The 23,647-nt window shown below is 39.2% G+C and overlaps 1 protein-coding gene across 6 annotated transcripts in view; it reads left to right on the top strand.

Annotated features, from left to right (window-relative positions):
* Positions 1 to 23,043, top strand: part of SIPA1L2 (signal induced proliferation associated 1 like 2) — a 140,121-nt gene extending 117,078 nt beyond the window's left edge. For 4 of the 6 annotated variants that reach the window (XM_061624502.1, XM_061624496.1, XM_061624497.1 and 1 more), the window contains 6 exons: positions 1,469 to 1,688; positions 2,942 to 3,073; positions 8,423 to 8,476; positions 9,345 to 9,462; positions 18,288 to 18,369; positions 21,866 to 23,043. In XM_061624502.1, the coding sequence (XP_061480486.1) occupies positions 1,469 to 1,688; positions 2,942 to 3,073; positions 8,423 to 8,476; positions 9,345 to 9,462; positions 18,288 to 18,369; positions 21,866 to 22,012 (753 nt within the window). In that variant the 3' untranslated portion in view covers positions 22,013 to 23,043. The remainder of the gene's footprint in view (positions 1 to 1,468; positions 1,689 to 2,941; positions 3,074 to 8,422; positions 8,477 to 9,344; positions 9,463 to 18,287; positions 18,370 to 21,865) is intronic. The other 2 variants (XM_061624499.1, XM_061624500.1) reach the window with 2 other exon arrangements.
* Positions 23,044 to 23,647: the final 604 nt, after the last annotated feature.

Genomic DNA, 23,647 nt, shown 5'->3' with positions numbered 1-23,647 from the left:
AGGGTCAGGCAGCAGAAGTCAACCTGAACCACATGGGAACCATTTCCAGTAATCCACTTTCCATATTCTGCAGCAATCATACTGGTTAAGTAACATCTGAACTGGGCCTAAGAAGCTTTTTTGATGTCCTAAAGCACTGTTCTTCAACCTTAGGTCCCCAGATGACTGCCATCAACCCCAGCCAGCTTAGCCAATGGCCAAAGATGATGGGACCAGTGGTTGGGGGTGTTTGATCACAGAAACTCAGTGGCTTCTGAGTTTCTGTGAGCAAACACTCCCTCCAGTGGGAGGGAGGTCTTAGCTGATTCCCCTCATGTCCCGTGAAAATCCAGACGTTTTAAAGAACCTCTCAAATAGTTTGGGGCATAAAGTAGATATAGGGAACCACCAGCCCACGGACCAAACAAGGCCCACCCATTTGCCCTTTGAGACTATTAAAGCCAAGCCACACCCACCTGCCTCACGGGCTTGTCCAAAAGGGTTGTGCAGGTACCATCAATCAGCAGATTGTCAGTGCCTGCAAAGCCCCTTTCAAAGCATAGGGCAAGACAGCACTTTGAGAAGGGCTTCTGAAGACTCCTGCAGCCAAAGGAGGTCACCTGACATCATTGTGATGTCAGGTGATTGATAGGTAGACTCCTCCGCTTGCATGTCAAACTTGGCCAGCAAGGGGTGGGGTCAATGACAATCTGGCCTATCAGACTAGGAAAGGTCGCCATGCTAACATAACAGAAGGAGGAGTTAGTGAAAATTGTTTCCCTCTTCATTCAATGGGACCCTGTGCTGGATCAAAAGCCTTTATGGAAATAGAAAAGGCTCTTCTGTTCATGAAAGAATTACTTAAGATCCAAGCCACTGACAAGTTGTTTTTAAAAATACTTCTGTTCTTTTTATGGGAACTAGAAGGGACTTTGATTGATTTAGTCCACATTATATGTTTTGTAGTCCATATATGGCTAATACCTTTGACTAGATATTTTAACAGAGTTTTTTTATTAAAATCAAGACTACGTATTCCTAGTTTTGAAAGGATTCCAAAAATGGCAATTTCTCTAGAGAATTCTTGCAACTGTTACTCTCAGAGGGCTAGTGATTCATTTATCAGGATGGAGTTGGAGCTACTTTTCAGTTTCTAAGAATTCGTTATGATGAATGCTTTTATCTCAAGAGAAAATCTAATAATCCAGTAACTTCACTGAAATTCCAGAAGACCCAAAATGATTGATAGAGGTAATATTCTGTTACTAGTATAAAGATACTAAACTGAAGCCAGTGTACTGTAGTGGGTAAGGCTTATCTATATAATGAACAATTAGGGCAATCATTAGAAGTCACCTCAGCAATCAAGCAGTTGTTGTTATGATAATGTTGAAATATATTTACTAATTTACATTTTTTTAAAATGCAGAGTTTTCATTTTATGGTAACCTAAATATATTTTCTAATTTACATTTTTTAAAATATTTAGTTTTCATTTTACGGGAATCTGTCTCCAAGGAGGACACTCTATCGCACTCTTTCTGATGAGAGCATATGTAGCATTCGGAGAGGATCTTCATATGCTAGCTCGCGGAGCTCAATGCTAGATCAAGCTTTGCCAAATGATATTTTGTTCAGCACTACACCACCATATCACAGCACCTTGCCTCCTAGAACAAGCTTAACCACTGGTACTGGACACCTACGACGTAAGTGTGTTGAATACCCTCTGATTTGATATTCAGTGTAGTAATACCTTCTAAATATAAGTTGCCTTATATTCAGTTGGACAGTTGGTTCCTGGTTTCAGAGAGGTCTTTCCCAGCACTTCTTGAAGACAGCAGAGATTGATCCTGGGCCTCTTGTATGCCAAACATATGCGGTACCGCTGAGGTACAGTCCTTCCCCGTATCATATTCTTCAGATGATTACAAATGTGGGAAATTGTCTTTATAGTATTCATCTTCTCTGGGACAGGTTAATTCCAACAGAAGTGCCAAGTCCAAGCATGTACAGTGCTGACATTGGAAGTAATTCCCGATCCATCCATTGGATGTTTATTCACAATTTCAAATAGTATCATAGCAGTGTGGGACCTGACCATGTAAAAGTAGAATCTTACATAACATGGGAAATGGCCCACAGGTGTCAATTTATCCAGTTGGATATGATTTAATATTTGTATGCTGCTTTTAAAACAAGAAAATTTAGCTCAGGGTGGCACATAACAATGTCAAAGCATTAAGAAGTAAAAACATTTCTATTAATATAAACTTATCAAAAGCACCATACCATATCAATAATAAAAATGAACAATAAAATTAACAGTTGATGTGGCACAATGCAAATCCACAATAAGAGAAAAATAAGTTCTCACCTATGGGTGCAGTTGACATAATCTGTCTAGGAAGGGGCTTCCTTGCCCAGTCCCTAGCAGCAGATTCTTTTACAGTTTCAACCAGAAGGCAGGCAAAGCTGGTCAGTTGGTTTTGTTCAGTCTGTTCTCCATGTTGCTTTTATATTTTTTCTGCTTCTCTATTCAGTCTGTCTATTTTGTTATCTGTGAGGCAATTGTATAGTTCATTGTGCATTTTGCTAATTTTTGCTAATTTTGAAAACATTGAGTAGGGGAGAGTGGGATATGGATATAAAAAGATTCTATGATCTTAATCATGGTTAACACTACCCCAGATTCTCATCATAAACAGAATTGAAATCCCAGGTTTGAAGCTTGTTTGCAAACAGCGGTTAAGAGGCTAGTTAGCTTTCACAGCAAACCCTTCCAAGGTGGTTCACGCTATATTAAGAGCATAACATTTATGACATGTTAAAAATTATTATAAATTATGTGATACACACAGTCTACAAAGCAGTAACACATCTAAGATATCAAAATTATTCATTTTCTATCATGTTCAGACATTGTCCTAAAGATGGCTTATGCTTCTTTTTCTTAATTTAGATGAGTTTTGGTTCTCAGATGGGTCTTTATCTGACAAATCAAGATTCAATGATCCTGGTTTGATGCCTCTTCCAGATACAGCAACAGGATTAGACTGGTCTAACCTGGTAGATGCTGCACAAGCATTTGAAGGTATGGTAAGAATCTATGTAAATATAGTTAGTAGAAGTTAAAGTGCAATTCTTGTTGTAACATTATCATTCCTTGTCACTGGTTATTGGCACATACACTCTTGGCTTATCTGTTTTTGCACTGTAGTAATCAGTGTGATGTAGTGGTTAAGGTGTTAGACTACGACCTGGGAGACCATGGTTCAAATCCCCACATAGCCATGAAGCTCACTGGGTGACCTTGGGCCAGTCACTGCCTCTCAGCCTCATGAAAACCCTATTCATAGGGTCGCCATAAGTCAGAATCGACTTGAAGGCAGTACATTTACATTTTAATCACTTCCATCAGGTGAGTCGCAGGACTCTTTTTGATGGAACATCAGGTTATTTTGCACAGTGCGCTAAGACCAAGGGTGGTGTAAGAAGAGCGAGAAATAAAACAGCATAGGATTGACATCCAGAATTAAATTTTAATTATTGAGTTTTCTTAGGGCAGTTTTTCCTAAGCGTAGCCATCAGTTCATATTATAAATATCTTAAAAATGCATAATGAGATAAGTAGTGGCTCAGTCTTCTACAACTGAAAGCACATTAAAAGTTGAATATAGAAGCCAATTTGTAAAATACCTTTCTAGTACACATTTGTCTTTGAGGTGTGTTTCCTTTTATCTGCTTCCTAAAATGTTTTGTCTTCTAAAGTATCACCTGTTAATTGGTATTTTAGGTGATTATGATGTAAGGAGTTAAGAATAGAGTTTGTAGTCCAGAGGAAAATTATAGGGGGAAATAACAATCATGTAGCAACAACATTTTTTTAAGCAGCCCCTGCAGCAATCCCCAAATATGTCTTTTAAACTTTAAAAGGAAGTTTAAAGTGTACTTAGGGAATGTTTGAGTTCGGGAATCTTCCCCTCTGTATATAGACCATATCCAGAAATGATGTATTTGATCCAGGCACTTCTGTCAGGCAGAAGTGCAGCAATAGCCCTGGCAGCAGTCTTACTGCTGCTCATCTGGAGCGGGATGGGCAAGGCACCTATGAGGTGAAAGCTGTGCACGAACAGCAGTGGAACCAATCCAGCGCTCCCGTTGGTGGTTATGTACAGCTCCAGCCTCACTAAATGGCAGCAATGCTGCTTCCAGGAGGTTATTGCTGCAGCTCCACCCCACTGGGTGAGCCACTCCTGGATCCAGCCAGTTCCAGTAAAAAAACAAAAAACTGTACATTTTCTATTCCCATTTTTAATTGAATTGCACAAACCAGATTGGGTTCACAACTGAGGAAGCAGATGACTATTTGCACAATGGCATTCCTGTTCCACTGCAACTTCCTGCAGCCTCCCCACCCAACTAAAATCTCTTCTAAATGGTGCAGACTATAGCATGTGGAACTGCAATTGAGAGTGGGGGAAATTGCAAATTGGGAGGAGGTAACTTCCGCAAGTGAAGCTCTACTCATGCAAGATAACTCTGCCCAATTTTCATCTTCCTTCTGCTCACGCATGCACACATCTTCTACAATGCTAGAGAGATTTCACAGTCCTCCAGAGGTGAGGTGCGAGGGAACAAGTAAGCTCCATTGCGTGACCAGACTTCCATTCATGCAGCTTTGGATCCAACCCATTGACTAGTTCATTATTGCTTTCTAAACTGGTTAATAGTTAGAAATTATAGAGAAAACAGACCAAGCTTTCGATTTGGGAGCAAAACATCAAACACTGCTTCTTCCCAAGCTCCAATGGATTCTAAATTAGAGAGTATGAGTGATAACGAAAAACTGCAAATTGTTCATTATATTTATATCCTGCCTTTCTTCCAAGTTGCTTAAGGTGCAGCATACATAGTTCCTTGCTCTTCTCCCCCTCCATTTTATCCTCAGATCAATCACATTAAGTAGGTTAAGCTGAGAGTCGGTGACTGCCCCATAGGTTCTCTCCCCGCCCTCTGTGAGTTCATGGCTGAGTGGAGATTTGGAACCGGGTTTCTCCAGTCCTAGTTGGACACTCTAACCACTACACCACACTTGGCTGTCAATTCATACACACTTCAGGTACTGAGAGATGTGTGTCACAGCAAGGAAATACATCTGTGACAGTATTGTTTACCTCAAGAATCAAGTTTTATTCATATACAGAATGTTCGATTTAAAAGGCTTTTCTTATTCCAGAAATGTTGCTATGATTGCTGTTGTCTTGCATGGCTACAATACCAAAAATAAAACTATGGGATTTAGCACATAATAAGCATTAAAGAACTCTACTTTGCTTCATAGTGTTTTGAAATCGAATTGATCTTATGTAACCAAGGCTACAATCTTATGCACAGTCAAAGGAGTAAATACAACTAAGTACATATACACAATTAACATCAAATAAGGCTATGTATTAGGACTGTAGTGTAAAATTTGGAACCAGTTATTATATGAATTAAGATTTCAGAAAAGAAACAGAAGAGAGAACATTAGTTCTGTCACAAATATTAATTTCCAGGATTATCTTGGTGAGGTAATGTGTCAGATGTCTTAAGCCCATTCCTGAATAGGCAGAGCATTTGAAATAGATACATCTTTTTTTAAAAAAATGGGGCTGATTGTTAAAGGATATGTACTATTGAAAAAGCACTGAGAGCCTAAAATATGATGCATATGGAACTGATGGTCTGATCTTTTTTTAACCTTTCCAAGAAGCTCAGTTTTTTCTCCCTGTTTCATCCCTACAAAGAGCCAATCAGTGAGGTTAGGCTGTGAGAAGCTATGACTATTCCGAAGTCTCTCAATATACTTTGTGTCTAATTGGAACCCAGATCTTTGCGGGTTCACACTGTTCACTGCATAACACTAGCTCTGGTTCATGGCTGTCACCTCAACATCAATGTAAAACTGTTACGCTAGCATAGCTGTATAATACTGTGCCAGAATAAATGTTTAAGAACAAGATGTTACATTATTAAAGAGCATTGTGTTAATGAAAACATAAAATCAAAGTTAGGATTAAACTTTACAGCACATGTTAGCCAGAACTGTTTTGATAAAGACAATGAATCAGCTATACGTCTACTTCATTTTACTTTTAGCTAATCTCTGTTGTAATGATAATTATCAATATAATCTAACAGCTGTTTCTGAACTGATTCCTTTTATTTTGTAAACCTGAAATATATGTAACTCATACATCTTTTCATATTAATGTGCTTTCTTTCTTTGTTTCTTCTGGTTTGTAGCATAGCAGTTTGTAATAGTGGCTTCTCTTTGGATAATGACTACTGTTTTCATCTCTCCACTCATCTCTGCAGTTATATTTCTCTGCAGAACCAATAGTCCATTTTTAGGTATTACAAAGAAGTCTACATTGTTAGTACTTCAGAACTGACTGGAATAATCCAGGTCCCTATTTATACACTGCAGAGCAGAGTAGAAGTCTTTGCTCACAAACAGGATCCAGGAACCTGGTGTACTTGTCATTGGTCAGAAGGTTCATTGATAATGTCTAATGATGGCTCATTCATTCTGCATTTCAGATTCCCCATACACTATTTATTTGTCTCCATCATTTCATTTATTTTGAGAGAGAACAAATAAACTATCTTGCATTCATATTGCCTTTGCCCCCACACCCAAGAAGACACAGAGACAAGGCATTGGATTAAATGTTATATTTATTAAAATATAACAGTATTGAAATAAGGTTTGAATATCTCCAACTAACCACATTACATTAAAAAAAATCACATCATCAGTCACAGTATTCTATCTTCAACAGCAGCCATTACTCAGTTCTTCAGAGGAAATATGCAAAACTACAAGTCAAAAATTAGTTCCTTGTTCTTCTCTGTGTCTGAAATGTTTAGGCCTTGAGACACTCTGAGCAAGATAATGTTTGTATTTTGGCCATCTCATGAACATAAGAGCCCAGGTGAATAGTCTAACATGCCTATGAGAAGCCCTGTATCAGGACATGAGAGCAATATGTAAAGGACTTTTAACATAGCCATTTTGAGTTTTCCAGTAACACAATTCACTTCAAATAAACTGTGCCAACAAGGAAAAAGGGAAAGTGTGTATGTTTTGATTACCATTCTTTCTTCTATCCTTATGTTGTGCTGAGCTAATTGAATGGCGGATTGGGAACTGATAGCCGATTGTTCTGATTAGTTGCAAGTGGAACATTTCATCTTTTTAATGCTTAATTATATTTATAAAACTCTTCTAAAGTTTCAAAGAAAGCCCCTTCTAACAGTGGTTCATCAATCTTTTCCTCTTCATTTGTTTTTCTCATTTCTTTCATAGCATTTACTTTAGGTACTTCTGATGATGTCGCTGATATTCTACAGATGTGTCATGTGATCTGATTGTGTTTTTATATTTTTTCCTTTATATATCAAACAATATAATTAAAAGTTGATTGTTAGTGCTTTCAAAAGTCCTTTACTGGACATCTACTATTCAAAAGTCTCTATAGCAAAGCACATAGAAGGAATAAATAGTGTGTTACATACAGCCTAGTAAATTACATTCAGTGACAGTCAAGCATATCAGGATTGGCTTGCATCATTGTCTTGTCTGGCTTAAAATAAAAATGCATAATTGCCCATCTTGCCTGGAAAGTGAAAGACTAATCTGTTTGCATTGTTGACATTTATCATTTGTTTATGGACTGCTGTGTCTCCTCTGTTGCTTCTCGTGTACTAGTGAACTTTTTAAAGAAAATATTAAAATATTTAAATTTAGTTTATTTCCTACACAAAATCTTGGCATATAAAAGTGAAAGAGGTAACTAGCTGCAATTTTATTTCTGCCTCATTATGCTTTGCAGGACATTTTCTTTACCATGGGTATTTTGTCTTTTGGAAATAGTAAATTCACGTCTGATGCTGTTGTGCTGCCATTATGCGCTCTGGCTTTGTACTGCCACTGAAGAGTGAAATCATTATCTTGTCTTAGCGCATATGAAGGTGCTATTCAAAAACATAGAGATCAAATATAGATATATTTTGCGAATGCTTGTTGTTCTTTCTATAACAGTTTAGAAGTTTTGGCTAAAGTATATTGGCTAAAGTAACTGTAGCACCTAAAGAAGATGGGCTAGTCTTTCACTGCTGCATCTTACCTTGTACATTTTACAACTCTTTTAGTGGATGATAGTGGTGTTCATTGGCTTCTTAATGATCAAATTACATAGATGATTATGGTGGGCTGATGGTGAAAAATACTATTTTGCAAAAACTAAAAAAGATCCCCCAGTAAGAGTTAACATGACTTGATGTTAAGTAATATTCCACAAGCATTATGTCTCATAAAGATTGCAATTACATTATTCCAAAGTTAGTTTGGTGGACTCTGCTGTTCATAGGAACGTTCTAAATCTTATTTCAGATTTTGACTCTGATGAAGAACTTGGGCCAGTCTGTCATCACACTCCGTTTCTAGGTGATGGTCTGGGGTTGGCTGTTGGATCTTAATTTTTTTAACTATATGCTTTTATATGTTTGCACGGTTGCATGATTATATGCAAGCATTGGGCTTTTGTGATATGTGAGGGGAAGGCATGTTATGGCCAGGACCAATAGAAATCTGTAGATTCTAGAGAAATTTGAATATACACATAAATAAATGATAACTATTGTTACAGAATAAATCTTTTGCATGGAAAAACTTCAAATTGTGATTTACCAATTTGTGTGTGGCATACTCCTTTTAGCTCTAAGTATATTTTTGTATGCCATATTGCATGTCCTTCAGTGAGGAAATTCAGTTCCTAAACAAGGCAAGCATGTATTCTACAAGTCCTAGGGTAAAGAAGTTACTTCAGAATCTTAAGCTCTTACTTCATATATGGAAAATTGGTAACTGTGCGATAAAGGTCAGAATTGTAGCACTAGCAAATTATTTTGTTTCAAGTACAGTGGTACAATAACTGTGCTTTCCTATACTGCATTCCATATCTTTTTATGGAATTTTATATCTTGCCCCTCCCCATTAAGTGCCTGCATTTGCTATTAATTTGCTTGAAATTGGTAATGGTCTCAGATTTCCTATGCATTTTGGCCAAAGTAATTTAATGAAAACAAACTATATTGTTTTGTTGATACACGCAGAGCTGAGGCTGTAGTGGTCTTGCTTTTATATACTCTATGTTGGAAATCCAGATTGTCCCCAGGGATGAGGGGGATATCCCTGTAATACATACACTTGCTTCTTTGGCTGTAGCTGGATCCAGATAAAAGAAGATCAGTTTTTTATGCTGAAAGTATTTTTACACAGTCAGCTGTTTATGTAAGTATTTATTATTTTCCAGATCAAAGGGTTGCATCTTTTTGTACCCTGAATGATATGCAGCATGTGCAAAGCTTGGAGAGTAATCAAGCCTTGGGTGCAAGTCCAACAAATGAAAAAGACTTCATTGATACTACTGGGTATGTAAGCCTGGCCTCTCTTCTTTAAAGGGAAACATGTGGAACAAATTCCCGAAAGCCTTCCTTCTGGAATTAAAAGAGGGCAGAATGATAGAAATGGGTATAAACAGAAAAAATATTTGGCTTGGAATTTTCTCTGATGCTTGTTAGGGGGTTGTCAGCTCAGTACTTTGGACAGGCATTGTGCTTTAGCTCAGAGGCTAAAACTCACCTCATTTCTGTTTCTGAAGCCTTGGATTCCCGATTGACTATAATGAGAAAACCAAGCGACAGTTTCATTCTTTATTCTCTTTTATTCAAGAGAATTAGATGAAATTTTCAGGTATGATAGTCATTTCTGAGGGTGATGGAAGCCTGCCAAATTTCAAACAAGTTGGTGCAGGGGGTTTGGGGAAAAGAGCCTTTCAAATGTGAAGGTTTTTTAAGGGGACATGAATACCTTTTTTATTTTCACTGAATATGATTAAATTTGCAAGTTTCATATATAGCCCCTTCTGAAGGGATGAAGTCTACAAACTTTCAGACAGGTGTCAACATTCTTGCACAAAAGGAGCTTTTAGAGTTTGTAGTTTACATACAGAAAGAGAGAGAGAATGTTAGGGCCATACTTTGTGTATGCTCGGGATGTAATACTCTCCTTTTTTCATTTCATTTTTAAGTGTAGACTCCTGGTGGTCATTAATGATCCGATTCCTTTTTCCTCCAATATCTTTTCATTTTTCCGATTGCCTCCCAATTATTTTTTGCTTCGCAGAAAATTATCAATATTATAATCACTATTTATTCACAAGTCTCCACTGTTGTTGAACTTAATTCTGAACTCTGTAATGATTGCCTGTTTACATTCCTTTTCAATTGCACTGCAGAGCAGACAGATTAAGACAGATAATCAAGTCAGTGTCTTCCCTTCTGCTGCTTACAATCAACACCTCATTCCCCCCTGCTGCTTACAATCAACACTTTATTGACATCATTGAAAGAGAATACACATTTGAAGAGCTCATGTAGAAAGTAGAATGATAAAAGTATCACTCACACTATCGATGATTTCAAAGCAAGTTTTTAAAAAAATGAATTGGAAAAAGAATGAATATGAAACTAGGCACAAGGAGTTGCTACTTCAAAATTCTCTCAAAGATACAGAATATCAGAAATAATAATTAATTCAATGGCAAATCCGATTATTGCAGAAACGGAGCCTATTGCTAATGTATGCGCACTATAAAAAAACCCTTGCTTCAAAAACTGTTGGAGCACCAACCTCTTACTCTTCCAGGCTGAGAGGGGGTTTTAGTCCTCCTTTCTCTTCCTTGCACAGCTGGAAATCCCAGTCCATCATTACACCTTTTTTTAAAAAAGAGGAGCTGGGTTTTGAGCTATTTCCTTCCTGGTACAACAGGAGGGGTAGCAGTCTCCCACTAGTGCAGATGTTGTACTCTCTGCTCCTACCTGCTGTCACCTCACCTTTTTACGTGCGTAATGAGAACAAAGGGGAAGGGAATTATTGCTGCAGAGAATTTTTTTCTTTTATAATGGGTACAACCCCCCCTTGTAAATGTAGATGTAATTTGCCCATTGTTTGCCTGTCTGCCTGAAGTCCCATTTTAGCTCTACAACTCAGTGGTACAGCACACCACTCCTAAAGAGTCTAGGCATGTAGTGAATAGAGCATAAGATAATCACTTGACAGAAAAATTGTAAAGTGAGGGTGAGAATTCTAAGTTTCTGTAGTTCATATCTGCTTCAGATATTACTGGAGTTGTATGGCTGCCACCAAAACAATAAACTAATAAATTTATAAAACCCATCTATATGAAGCAGCACCATGTGTTTCAGTTAGTCCTGAAGCCAGTGAACCATCTCAGTTTCTGGAGTGTATTACTATTTTTATTTTTAAAAAATATTAGCTACCATTCAAAATACAATATTCCTCCATGGCGGCTTGCAACATAAAATGTACACAACACAATCACATAGCAGTAAAAACATTTCAGACAATATATCGCAGCCAGCCATACAAGTATAAAACTAAAAGCAGAGGCTGATGATGATGACTGAAATGTATTGCATGCCCTTCATCTAAAGGTCCCAGGGCGGGTCACAACAGTTCTAAAATGCATCATTAAAACAGTTAACAACAACCCAAAATCACATTTAAAACAATCAGACAAAACATTTTGTTGTTATGTGCCTTCAAGTCAGTTACGACTTATGGCAGCCCTTTGAACCAGCGACCTCCAATAGCATCTGTCATGAACCCTGTTCAGATTTTGTAAGTTCAGGTTTGTGGCTTCTTTTATGGAATCAATCCATCTCTTGTTTGGCCTTCCTTTTTTTCTAACTCCCTTCTGTTTTTCCCAGCATTATATTGTCTTATCTAGTGAATCATGTCTTCTCATGATGTGTCCAAAGTATGATAACCTCAGTTACATCATTTTAGCTTCTAGTGATAGTTCTGGCTTAATTTGTTCTAACACTCAATTATTTGTCTTCTTCCCAGTCCATGGTATGCGCAAAGCTCTCCTCCAACACCACATTTCAAATGCATTGATTTTTCTCTTCACTTTTTTCACTGTCCAACTTTCACATCTATACATAGAGATCGGGAATACCATAGTCTGAATGATCCTGACTTTAGTGTTCAGTAATGCATTGGCGGACTTTTTCTAGTTCTTTCATACTTACCCTCCCCAGTCCTAGCCTTCTTCTGATTTCTTGACTATTGTCTCCATTTTGGTTAATGACTGTGCCAAGCTTATTAATAATCGTTGACAAGTCCAATGTCCTCATTGTCAACTTTAAAGTTACATAAATCTTGTTGTCATTACTTTACTTTTCTTGACATTCAGCTGTAGTCCTACTTTTGTGCTTTCCTCTTTAACTTTCATTTTGCCTGCCTTTTTGTGGGTCTTGAGTCATATGCCTGGGAAAGAGGACTCAGAGCCAAGTGGGGAGACTTGAGGGCCCCCCAATTAGTGTAGTGATGGGAAGAGGGAGGTATGGCGTTGTGAGGAGGACTTGCCAGGTAAGGGGAACGTGGCCCAGGCAGTTAATGCCGGTGCCTTGTTCCGGTCCTCCCCACACCCACAGGTTTGTTGGTTGCCCTATCGGCCAGCCCTCAGACCTCCGGATGCTGTTCCTAAATGCCAGGTTGGTACATAATAAGATCTCCCTCATTCATGATTTAATCTCTGCTAGCTTTTCGGCGCCTTTTGAAGACTTTTCTTTTTCAACAAGCCTTTTAAGTTGAGAGCTATCCCAGTCTGTCTCTGTGTCAGATTTGCTTAATATGTTTTTAATAATGTTTTTAACCTTTTTAAAAAACATTTTAAATGTTTTTAACGCTGTTTTGTCTTAATGTATTTTAAAATTTGTTTTTATGATGTTTTAAAGTGTTTTTAGTGCCTTGTTTGCCACCCTGGGCTCCTGCTGGGAGGAAGGGCGGGATACAAATTAATTAAATAAATAAATAATTGTGGATGAGGCAGCTGATCTGGCATGTATAACTGAGACCTGGGTTGGGTGAGCAAGGAAGAATCAGTCTCTCCCAGCTATGCCCGCCAGGGTACCTGGTTCAGCATCAGGGTAGACCTGAGGGTCGGGGAGGGGGGTTTGCTGTGGTCTATAGGAGCTCCATCTCCCTCTGCAAGCACCCTGTCCATGTGACTACTGGTCTGGAGTGTTTGCACCTTATGCTGGGTCAGTGGGACAGACTGGGGATTCTGTTGGTGTACCGCCCACCCTGCTGCCCAACAGACTCCCTAGCTGAGCTGACAGAGGTGGTCTCAGGTGTACTGTTGAGATCCCCCAGACTGTTGGTTCTGGGGGGTGTCAACATCCATGCTGAGGCCACCTTATCCAGGGCAGCTCAGGATTTCATGGTCTCCATGACAACCATGGGACTGTCCCAATATGCCATTGGCCCAACACATGTAGCAGGGCATACTCTAGATTTGGTTTTTGCAACTGGACATGGAGTTGGTGATCTGAATATGGGGGGCCTTACATCAGTCTCTCTGTCATGGACAGATCACTGCTTGCTGAAGTTTAGACTTGCAGTGGCTTTTCCCCTCTGCAAGGGTGGGGGACCTATTAAGTTGGTCCGCCCCAGAGACTAATGGATCCGGATGGTTTCCAAAGGGCTCTGGGGAGTTTTCCAACTGATAGGGCTGAACTGTGGAATACAGAAATGATCCGGGCAGTTTACATAATTGCTCCTGAGCTCCCTCTCCTGTGTAGAGCTCATACAGCTCCATGGTATACCCCAGAGCTGAGAGCGATGAAACAATATAGGAGACGGCTTGAGTGCAGATGGAGACGAACTCCTAGTGGATACAATTATACACTGGTAAGTGCCTATGGTAAGCTGTATTTAGGGGCAGTGAGGGCAGCAAAAAAACAATATTTTGCTGCCACTATCAAATCATCAATCTGCCACCCAGCAGAGCTCTTCAGAATTGTCCGGGGGCTGCTATTACATGCTGGCCCCAAGCACATGGTAGATCCATCTGAGGCCCACTGTAATGAATTTGCTAGGCACTTCCAGGATAAAATCTCTAGCATCCGCCAGGACTTAGACTCCAGTGTTATAGCAGGTGAATCAAGTGAGGTATCCAGAGCACAGCCTTGTCCCGATTTCTTGGATGAGTTTCAGTTGGTACAGTATGAGGACGTTGACAGGTGCTTGGACAGGTTCGTGCCACCACTTCTGTGCTGGATCCTTGCCCTTCTTGGCTAATAAAAGCTAGCAGGGATGGAACAGCTGGCTGGGTCAGGGATGTGATTAATGCCTCTCTGTGAGAGGGGGTGGTCCCTGGCTGCCTAAAAGAGGCAGCAGTTAGACCACTCCTGAAGAGACCCTCCCAGGACCCAGAAAATCTTAACTATAGGCCTGTGGCAAATGTTCCATTCCTGGGCAAGCTTTGATTGGTGACCCAGCTTCATTTGGTGGCCCAGCTACACCCCTATCTGGACAGGGATAACCTGGCTTCAGTTGTCCCTGCTCTGGTAACCTCCAAGCTAGATTACTGCAATGCACTCTACATGGGGCTGCCTTTGAAGATGGTTCAGAAACTGCAGCTTGTGCAAAATGCAGCGGCCAGATTGGTAACAGGCACCAGACGGTCCAAACATATAAAACCGATTCTGGCCTGCTTGCATTGGCTGCCTATATTTTTCCAAGCTTGATTCAAGGTGCTGGTTTTAACCTATAAAGCCTTACACGGCTTGGGACCACAATACCTGATGGAACGCCTCTCCTGATACGAACCCACCCGTACGCTACGCTCAACATCCAAGGCCCTCCTCCGGGTGCCTACTCTGAGGGAAGCTGGGAGTCTGGCAACAAGGGAGAGGGCCTTCTCAGTGGTGCCCTGCAAATTATGGAATGATCTCCCTGACAAGGTGTGCTTGGCACCCACACTGTTATCTTTTCGACACCAGGTCAAGACTTTCCTCTTCTCCCAGGCATTTTAGCATGTGTTTTAAATTGTTTTAAATTGTGTTTTAAATTATTTTTAAAAGATGTGTTTTTAAATTTGTATATTTGTTTTTAATGTTTTTAGTTATTGTAAACCGCCCAGAGAGCTTCTGCTATGGGGTGGTATATAAATACAATAAATAAATAAATAAATCAGCATTTGTTCCAAATCATTACTGGTTTCTGCTAGTAGAATGGTATCGTCTGCATATCTTAAATTATTGATATTTCTCCCTCCAGTTTTCACATCTCTTTCATCTTGGTCCAATCCCACTTTCTGTATGATATGTTCTGTGTATAGATTAAACAAATAGCGTGATAAAATACATCCCTGTCTCACATCCTTTCCAATTGGGAACCAATCAGTTTCTCCATATTCTGAATCGAAACGTGATTGCCTAAATATTTAAAATCTCTCAGGATTTTTTATTATTTTTATTTACTTATTTCCACACTTTAACCCACATGCTCAGGATATAGGCTCTCTCAGTGGCTTACAGAATTAGAAATATAATTAAAACTTTTTTTAACAATACAACAAGCACGTAGCACTTAAAATAAGTAGAGAAAACACTAGAATGTGGTTCTTGCTGGCCCAACAGTCTAAAAGCCTTCCAGAAGAGTTATGGTTTTACACTGCCTTCTGACGTTTGCAAAAGACCCTGCTGAATGCACCTTCTGTAGAGAATTCAAAGGAAGAATTCCACCACAGAGAGCCAGTGAATGAGGGATCCCTAAGCAGACTATCCTCGTATGATGACAGAGAAACGCATGGGAAGATCACCTAGTTATGGACCATTTAGAGTTTTAATTATCAAAATCTGTTTTGAATTCAGTACAGAACCAAACTGGCAAGCCATGAAGATGTCTGTAAATGTTATATTCTCCAAGTGAGGGCAAATGTTTGAAGGAATGCTGTCATCTGCATTCCAGCTGATGGGCTGATTGGAGCTTGCCTTCAGTCCCCTCCGTGCTTCTCTGCATGGCGGGGAATATTTGAAGGCACACTCCCATCCTAGGCAGATCAGAATGTGCCTTTAAGTTCACTTTGAAGTCCCCAAAATTGGGTCTTCAAATAGAAACACTACCTGATATCACTATGATGTCACGTAACTGACAGGTGACAACTTTGGCCCACCAGGGGTTGGAGAGATTAAGATCTGACCATCCAGCCAGAAAAGGTTCCCCACCCCTGCTATGCATAGTAATGCGCAGTAACTTGAACTCTTCAGGTTACCCTGGTGGTGACCAGTGATCAGCTCCTTTGTTCTTCAGGAAGAAATATATTTGACACACCAAGTCTAGCTGGAACAACAGAATGAGAAGGGAAGAGATTACGGTAACATGGGTTAATTATGAATTAATAAAGCTGTATCCAATGCTGCACAAGCAGAGATCCACTCATGCAACAGGACTTCATTCTCCCCATGCAGCCCTATAAACTGATCTGGAGCATCCCCCAACCCTTTGGAGTAGATTCTGAGGGTGCGTGGGAAGCTGCAGGGAGAGGAGGGGGAAGTTCCATTGTGCAAGCAGAACTGCAGCATTGGATACAACCCATATAGTTGACTAGGGGCTGCCACTCCTGCTGGCTTCACTTGCCAAGCCCTCCTATATCCCACCCTACAGCATCCCCAAAGCCGCCCCACACACCCTCTACCATGCCACCCCCTACCATTCCCCCACTGCATCTGCCGAGTGCCCCTAGTCATTCCCCCACCCTTCATCAATCCTACCCCAACCCTATCACACATGGGTCACCAGAGACCTCTGTGTTCCTGCTGGTCACTGAAGGTCTTCCCCCTTGCCCTCCAAGGGTCTCCAAGCCTCCCCCATCTACAGGTCTCCAAGCCTCCCCCCATCCCCCCACAGGTCTCCAAACCTCTACCCCAAAACATTCTCCCCACTTACTTATGGTGTTGCTGCTGTGGCTGCTGCGGCTGGCTCACTCACTAGGTCCCAGCTAGGTCCGCATGCTAGCCCTCCCACCATCCCTCTCATCGTTGCGACTGCCTTCTCCTTGCCGCTGCCATCACAGCCAAGGTTTGTCTCTCCTTGCCCTCCTCACTTGTAAGAGTCATGCTACCTGTGAATGCTTAAAATATATATAATATACTAAGACATATGTAGTTGGCATTTCTTATTAAACTGAACTGAAGCTTAAGAGCATAAGCAGTAAGTTCCCCTGCCCATCCAAAAAATAGATTTTGAGTAAAAGTTTGAAGGAAGAGATGGACCCAGCAACTGCTGTTTTTTTTTGTCCACATGTTGGAGAGAATTTTTCATAGAGATTAACACAAATAGAATCTATATGTATGATGGCTAGCTCAGTCTGTGCATTCTCCACCACACCATTTTGACAGACAAGGAGTCATACCATGTGGCTGAAATTATGTGCACATGTGGTGGACTGCCACTTTTTCTTCAATGTATTGTATCTATATTTTAAAAATCAATTCCTTACCACCAGGTCTCTCAGGCCTAGTTAGGAAAGAGGAATAATGAGTGGAAAGGCTTTAAGACAAGAAGGTATCTACTTGAGTTTTCTAGTGTCTATTTAGATTTTCAGTTTCAAAAATGGGGAAGGAAGGAATTGAAACTAGGCCTTTATCTTAAATGATTTCACTTTTAGTGACATATTTATTTTTTTAGCTAGCAATGTTGTAACCAAACTTGACATATTTACATAAAAATTCAGTTAGAACAAATGTGCTTGAATCTCATTTTCCTTCTAAAACAATGCTTTAGGTACAAGAAAACCCATGACAATTGTTTTCTGAACTATTTTAAATGAGGTTTTTTTCCCAACTTGTAGCATTACCTGCTTTGGTTGGTTTTGTCCTCAACAATAAAGTTTGTTTTGCCACTAATTTTATTTGCAAATATATGTACTCTGTCCTGCATTTCATCTGACAACCTTGTGTATAGTTTGAATGTTAATACTTATGGTAGTAGATTCACAAAGACTTAATTACTTTCAATGTCTAATGATTGATTGCAACTAAGACCAAGCAAGAGCAATGGCAAGGTACTTACTGTTGCAGCTTCCTCTGTATTGTTATTAATGTTCCTTGTTAAAACCATTTTGCACTCATCACAATCCTTAGCAGAAAGATTTACTTGCACCTTCAGAATGATACCCTAGTCATATTTGTTGTTTGATCTGTACTTATGATATTGTGTCATATTTGAGTAGGCCTTGAAGCTGAGTAACTTTTTATATGTGCCTGTTACAGCTATTACATCTATCGTTCGTTGTCATCTGCGTTTTGTAGGGAACTGTTTTCTTGGGAGTGGGTATGACATCTTGAAAGAACTTCAAACTAAGTGCAATTTAATTTTGTAGGGAGGATAGCCCTACAACCTTGACTGGAAAAGTAAACCAGCTGGAAGTGATTCTCCGACATTTGCAAACTGACCTTCGGAAGGTAAAAATGCTTAGTGGAATAAAATATCTTTAGGTTGTATTCAATGCTGTGCAAGCAGATTTCTGCATGTATAACAGGACTTCCGCTTGCTCTTCTTTCCCCATGCAGCCTCAAAATCTCATCCAGAAGGTTCCCCAACCCTCTGGAGCAGATTTTAAAACTGGAAATTATGCTATTTTTACTGTAGGTTAATTTATAAATTTCAATAATTGTCCCAGACCTATTGCTAAGCCCCCCCCCTTTTTTTTGTCTTGACAGAAGGTTCTTATACTTTGTAGTCATTCTTTGATAGGAAGGTGGAAGGATATTAGTAGTAAGAGTTAGGAGTAGTATATAAGACTGACTTGGTATGGCGAGTTCTCATTATTTTATTTCCCTATAATATATGGCATTATTCACTTACTTAAGTCATCTGTATCCCTTTCCCAAAATTAATTCTTTTTTATTTAGATATTTCTGACATGATGAGCTTGGTTGGTACATCCTGTTTTCAAGTTCAGGTTAATTATAATCTGAATGATACATTAGGCTAGATGATTTATTCCATTAGATAAACTAAAATTAGGACTATTTTAAATATGGAGCATTCTCCCTTTGTGTAGTAATATAAGCTACATAAGCATCTTCCAGAACTACAAATGTGTGAGTCCATTATTTTTGAGTTCACAGCTATAGAAAATAGGTGTCAAGCATGTTTAAAGCAGTAAGAATTCTATTTTACTCCAACTGTATACTCAAAATAGGAATTTTCCTTTGACTGTCCTTTGACTACGTGCCTTTTTTTCTTCATGAATACTTCTATTATGATAACAAAATTAAGGGGAAAATGCTTCAACATGAGTAAGGTCTTAAAAGTACTGATGCACTTGTTTACCACACAAATGAAAAGTCAGATTTCTTTCAAATTTTGCAGGTCCAATACTACATGACTTCTTTGCATTTGCCTTCCTATATAATACTTCCTTACAAAAATATTTTTTTGCAGACATCTGCAAAGAACAATTTCATAATTTCATAATAATGTTCTGGACGGGGTTACACTCCCCCTGAAGGAGCAGGTTCGTAGTCTGGGAGCTCTTCTAGATCCTTCATTGTCACTTGAGGCCCAGGTAGCCTCGGTGGCACAAAGTGCGTTCTATCAACTTCGCTTGGTAGCTCAGCTACGTCCCTATCTGGACAGCGACGACCTTGCTTCAGTTATCCCTGCTCTGGTAACCTCAAGATTGGACTACTGCAATGCGCTTTACGTGGGGCTACCTATGAAGACGGTTCGGAAACAGCAGCTCGTGCAAAACGCTGCGGCCCGATTGTTGACTAGGACCAAACGATCCGAACATATAACACCTGTTCTGGCCCGTTTGCACTGGCTGCCTATGTTTCCGGGCCAGATTCAAAGTGTTGGTTTTGACCTATAAAGCCTTACACGGCGCGGGCCCGCAATACCTGATGGAACGCCTCTCCCGATATGAAACTACCCGTACACTGCGTGCAACATCGAAGGCCCTCCTCTGGGTACCCGGAGGATGACAACAAGATCTAGGGCCTTCTCAGTGGTGGCCCCCGAACTATGGAATAGTCTTTCTGACGAGGTGCGCCTGGCGCCAACTTTGCTCTCTTCGGCGCCAGGTTAAAACGTACCTCTTTCCCAGGCATTTTAATATTTTAATATTCTTAGTATATTTATTACATCTTAGTATACTAGAACAATTATGTAATATGTTTTTAGTCTTTGGAATTTTGTTATGTGTGTGGTATTGATATGTGATTTTATTATATTGTATTTTAAATTTATGCTGTTCGCTGCCCAGAGAGCCGTTGGCTGTGGGCGGTATAGAAATTGAATAAAATAATAATAATAATAATAATCTCTACAGAAGTAGCATATGGCTGCTTTTGCAGAAGCTGTCTGAAAATTAGAGCTTATTGTTCCTTCTACCTAGTTTGTCCCTCAAGTTGAGCAACCTATTCTCAAATGTAAGATTCAAATTACATGTGGCAACAGTAGAACCAGTTGATTACACCCCGAACTCACCCAGTCTTGTATGAAGGAGATAATGGGAATCTGTCTGCATTTTTCCTGGAAAAGAAGTGGTACACAGGTGGGAGGACTACTTAACGCTTCTCTGCACTCCCCACTTACTTTCCTGTAACTATTCCCCTGAAAAGCACTTGGGGAGACAATATGAAACAGTGATCTGGAGGACGACTTATTGTTCCCACTATGCTTTTTTTAATCTAAAAATCATACCCACACAAACATTTTTATTCAAACTCAAGTCTGACTCAATTAATTACAAAAATATTAGCAGGCCAGTGCCAGCCTAAGAGCAACTTCTAAAAAAAAAAAGTCAAAAGTGCTGTTTCTTCTTGACTCTGGTTGTTTGATCACATCCACACCATACATTTAAAGTACATAGCTTCCCCCAAAGAATCTTTGTAACTGTAGTATGATAAGCATGCTGGGATTTGTATCTATGTAAGGGATAAACTACAGTTCCAGGATTCTTTGGAGGAAACAGTGTGCTTTAAATGTGTGGTATGAATGTGACCTTAATCCCCTACTTGTTAATCTCCCCTTGAAGTCAATAAAATATTTATACCTAAAAAGATTGTTTTCTGAGAAGAGGATAGTAAATTGGATTATTAGTGGTTGTAGCACTGAGCTTCCTATATTTCTTTACAGTAGGGTGGTTCTATGAATAATGACCCAGTATCCCATTGCATTGTAATTGCTCAGCTCTCCATCCAGAATCTGTAACTTTACTCACTTGCAGTGGAGCTCATAGTATGAATTAAACAATGCAAATTGTGGTTTGCACGTACTGTACTGTGATTCCCTTATCCATTCAGCAACACTGACAGCATATATCTTTTCTCCCTTGACTGTGGTTACAGAGCACACGGCCTTTAAACCTTGTCTGCTGCTAGATACTTGACATTTCAACAGACCCTGTGCCTCTTGCTGATGACATTAATGTCGATGTATTTGCATTGTACATGAAAGCTGTTCCCAACTTCAGATGTCTAGCATGTATTCTTTCCCCACAAATGCTTACCTGTTCATTTTGGATAGCACTATTTAATACCCAGTGGGTAGAAAGCATGCAACTTGACATCTTGTTGCCTTCTATTTTGTTTGCAAGTATTTTTAAGTCTGCATATTTTTTCTTAATCTGTTGCATAGCTCTAAAAATATTCTTTATCTTTTTGTGAAGTGATCTCTCTGAATATGATGAAGTGTGCTGAAATGTTGTATAGTGTTATAGCAGAAAGTGTTAAAGAAACTTGGTTATTCAATCTCATTTATCTTGTTTAGCCTGAAAGGCTATCTTACTTAAAACATCTGAGTAAGCAAATCTGGGGATTCAGCTTAGAGTTCTAATGCTGTCATTGCAAACAGGGAGTTACAGAAAACAAGTCTGTTAACTCATTCAGAAGATTGATCAATAAACACAATGGCTATAAGCATCATTCAACTCCTTTTTCTGTGATCTAGGAAAAACAAGACAAAGCTGTTCTCCAAGCTGAGGTCCAACATTTGAGACAAGATAATATGAGACTTCAGGAAGAATCTCAAACAGCAGCTGCTCAGCTAAGAAAATTTACAGAATGGTTTTTCAATACAATAGACAAGAAGTCCTAATATCTGAGTCCCGGAAAAAGCACTGTTGAAGCCACATAACACCAGTAATTTTGAAGTAGCCTAATATAATTTCACTGTGTTCACAATCCATTTTACATTTTCTGCTGTAATCTCTGCCCAGCCTCAGGCTATTGACTATAAGAAATTATCTTCATATTCATCTGAAGAAAACAGAATGAATAGCAGGCGTTTGTTTTTGTGAAGATGAATGTACAATTTCTGGTGTCATTTGAGACATTTTTAGAGTACAGTATAAGTCTGATTTGGGATTGCCTGGAGAAGAATAATTTGGGGTTTAACTTCAGTATTTCAGGTGCTCCAGTGAAGATGCTTAAAGCAATTTATGGTAGCTTCGGTTTCAGTATTGTAAGATAAAATAAACCTAGACATATAGTTTCATGTTTAAAGGTGCTCTATTTTTTGTATGTACAGTAGATATTTCCACAGTCACATTGTCATAGCAATAAGAATGGAAGTAGAATTGAATAGTCTCAAAACTGTTTATAAAAATTAGCACTGAGGTGTTTAACACAAGCTTGGATGCAGATATATTAGGGATTATTTATTTGCAGAAAATGCGGTGCCTGAATTTAAACAGTGTTTTGATTTTTTTTCTAAAGATACACATGCCTTGTACATGGCTCACTTGAATCAGTTCGCTCCAATGTCAGTTACTTTTGTATAGTTCATATTCAGCTAAGATCATTATAGAGAGACTAACTATTGAAATCATATGTGGTGCGAGCCAGCCTATCATTTGTATACTGCCAGATTTGTTTATCTTTGTACAGAAGCTTTGAGTGAGTGACATATTTAACACTTTTATTTAAGCTTATTTAACCTGTTAATTTTATAAAGCTTTTGTTTTATCTGCACTATGGTGAGGCCAGTGGGTTGCAAGCTAGAATGTGTGTTTAGCTTGCCAAAATGCAGAGTTTTAGGAAATTTTAACTATTGGATGCTGCTAGTACACAATTTGTGTTTGTATACTTTAACATTTTTAACTGTTTCATTTGAAATGAACATACATTTTGCTTTTTTAATAAATGTTAAAAATGTCAACCACAAAAGAGTCCTCTTTTTTTTATCAACAAAAGAATCTATGTTTGATAGATTCCTATTTCAAAAGGAATAGCACAGTTATACATTTTGCTTGAATTCTGGTTCCAAGTCTGAGAAGCTTGAGTAGCCATTGCTTCAATTCACTTTTTACAATCAGGCTTTTAATACACATCGTTGAATTTAGTAACATCTCTGAGTCATATCTGTAAAAAAGATAAGGCTACAATCCCATACATGCTTACCCATTGAACACAGTGGGAACATAGTGCAGTCCTATGCATGCTTACTTAGAAGTAAATCTTCAAAATATCTAGCTGTGCATTGATTTACAGTGTTGGTCAAAAATGTAGTGTCTTGAACTGAGGTGGCCTTAATTTCTTTAACAACTTAACTGATAATTATAAACATATTCAATTATAGGTCACATTTTAGAAGTTATTATGGCCCATGAAATTGCTGGACTCCAACTCCCCATAATCCCTGATCATTTACCATGCTGGCTGGGGCTGATGGGAGGTAGAGTCCAGCAACATGCAGAGCCAGTAGTGTGCACAGCCACCAGTGCATGGCTGG

Source organism: Rhineura floridana, chromosome 4 (assembly GCF_030035675.1).
Source record: "Rhineura floridana isolate rRhiFlo1 chromosome 4, rRhiFlo1.hap2, whole genome shotgun sequence".
NCBI lineage: Eukaryota > Metazoa > Chordata > Lepidosauria > Squamata > Rhineuridae > Rhineura > Rhineura floridana.
Note: the sequence above shows the minus strand (reverse complement) of the source record. Positions and strands in the feature narration are given on the sequence as shown.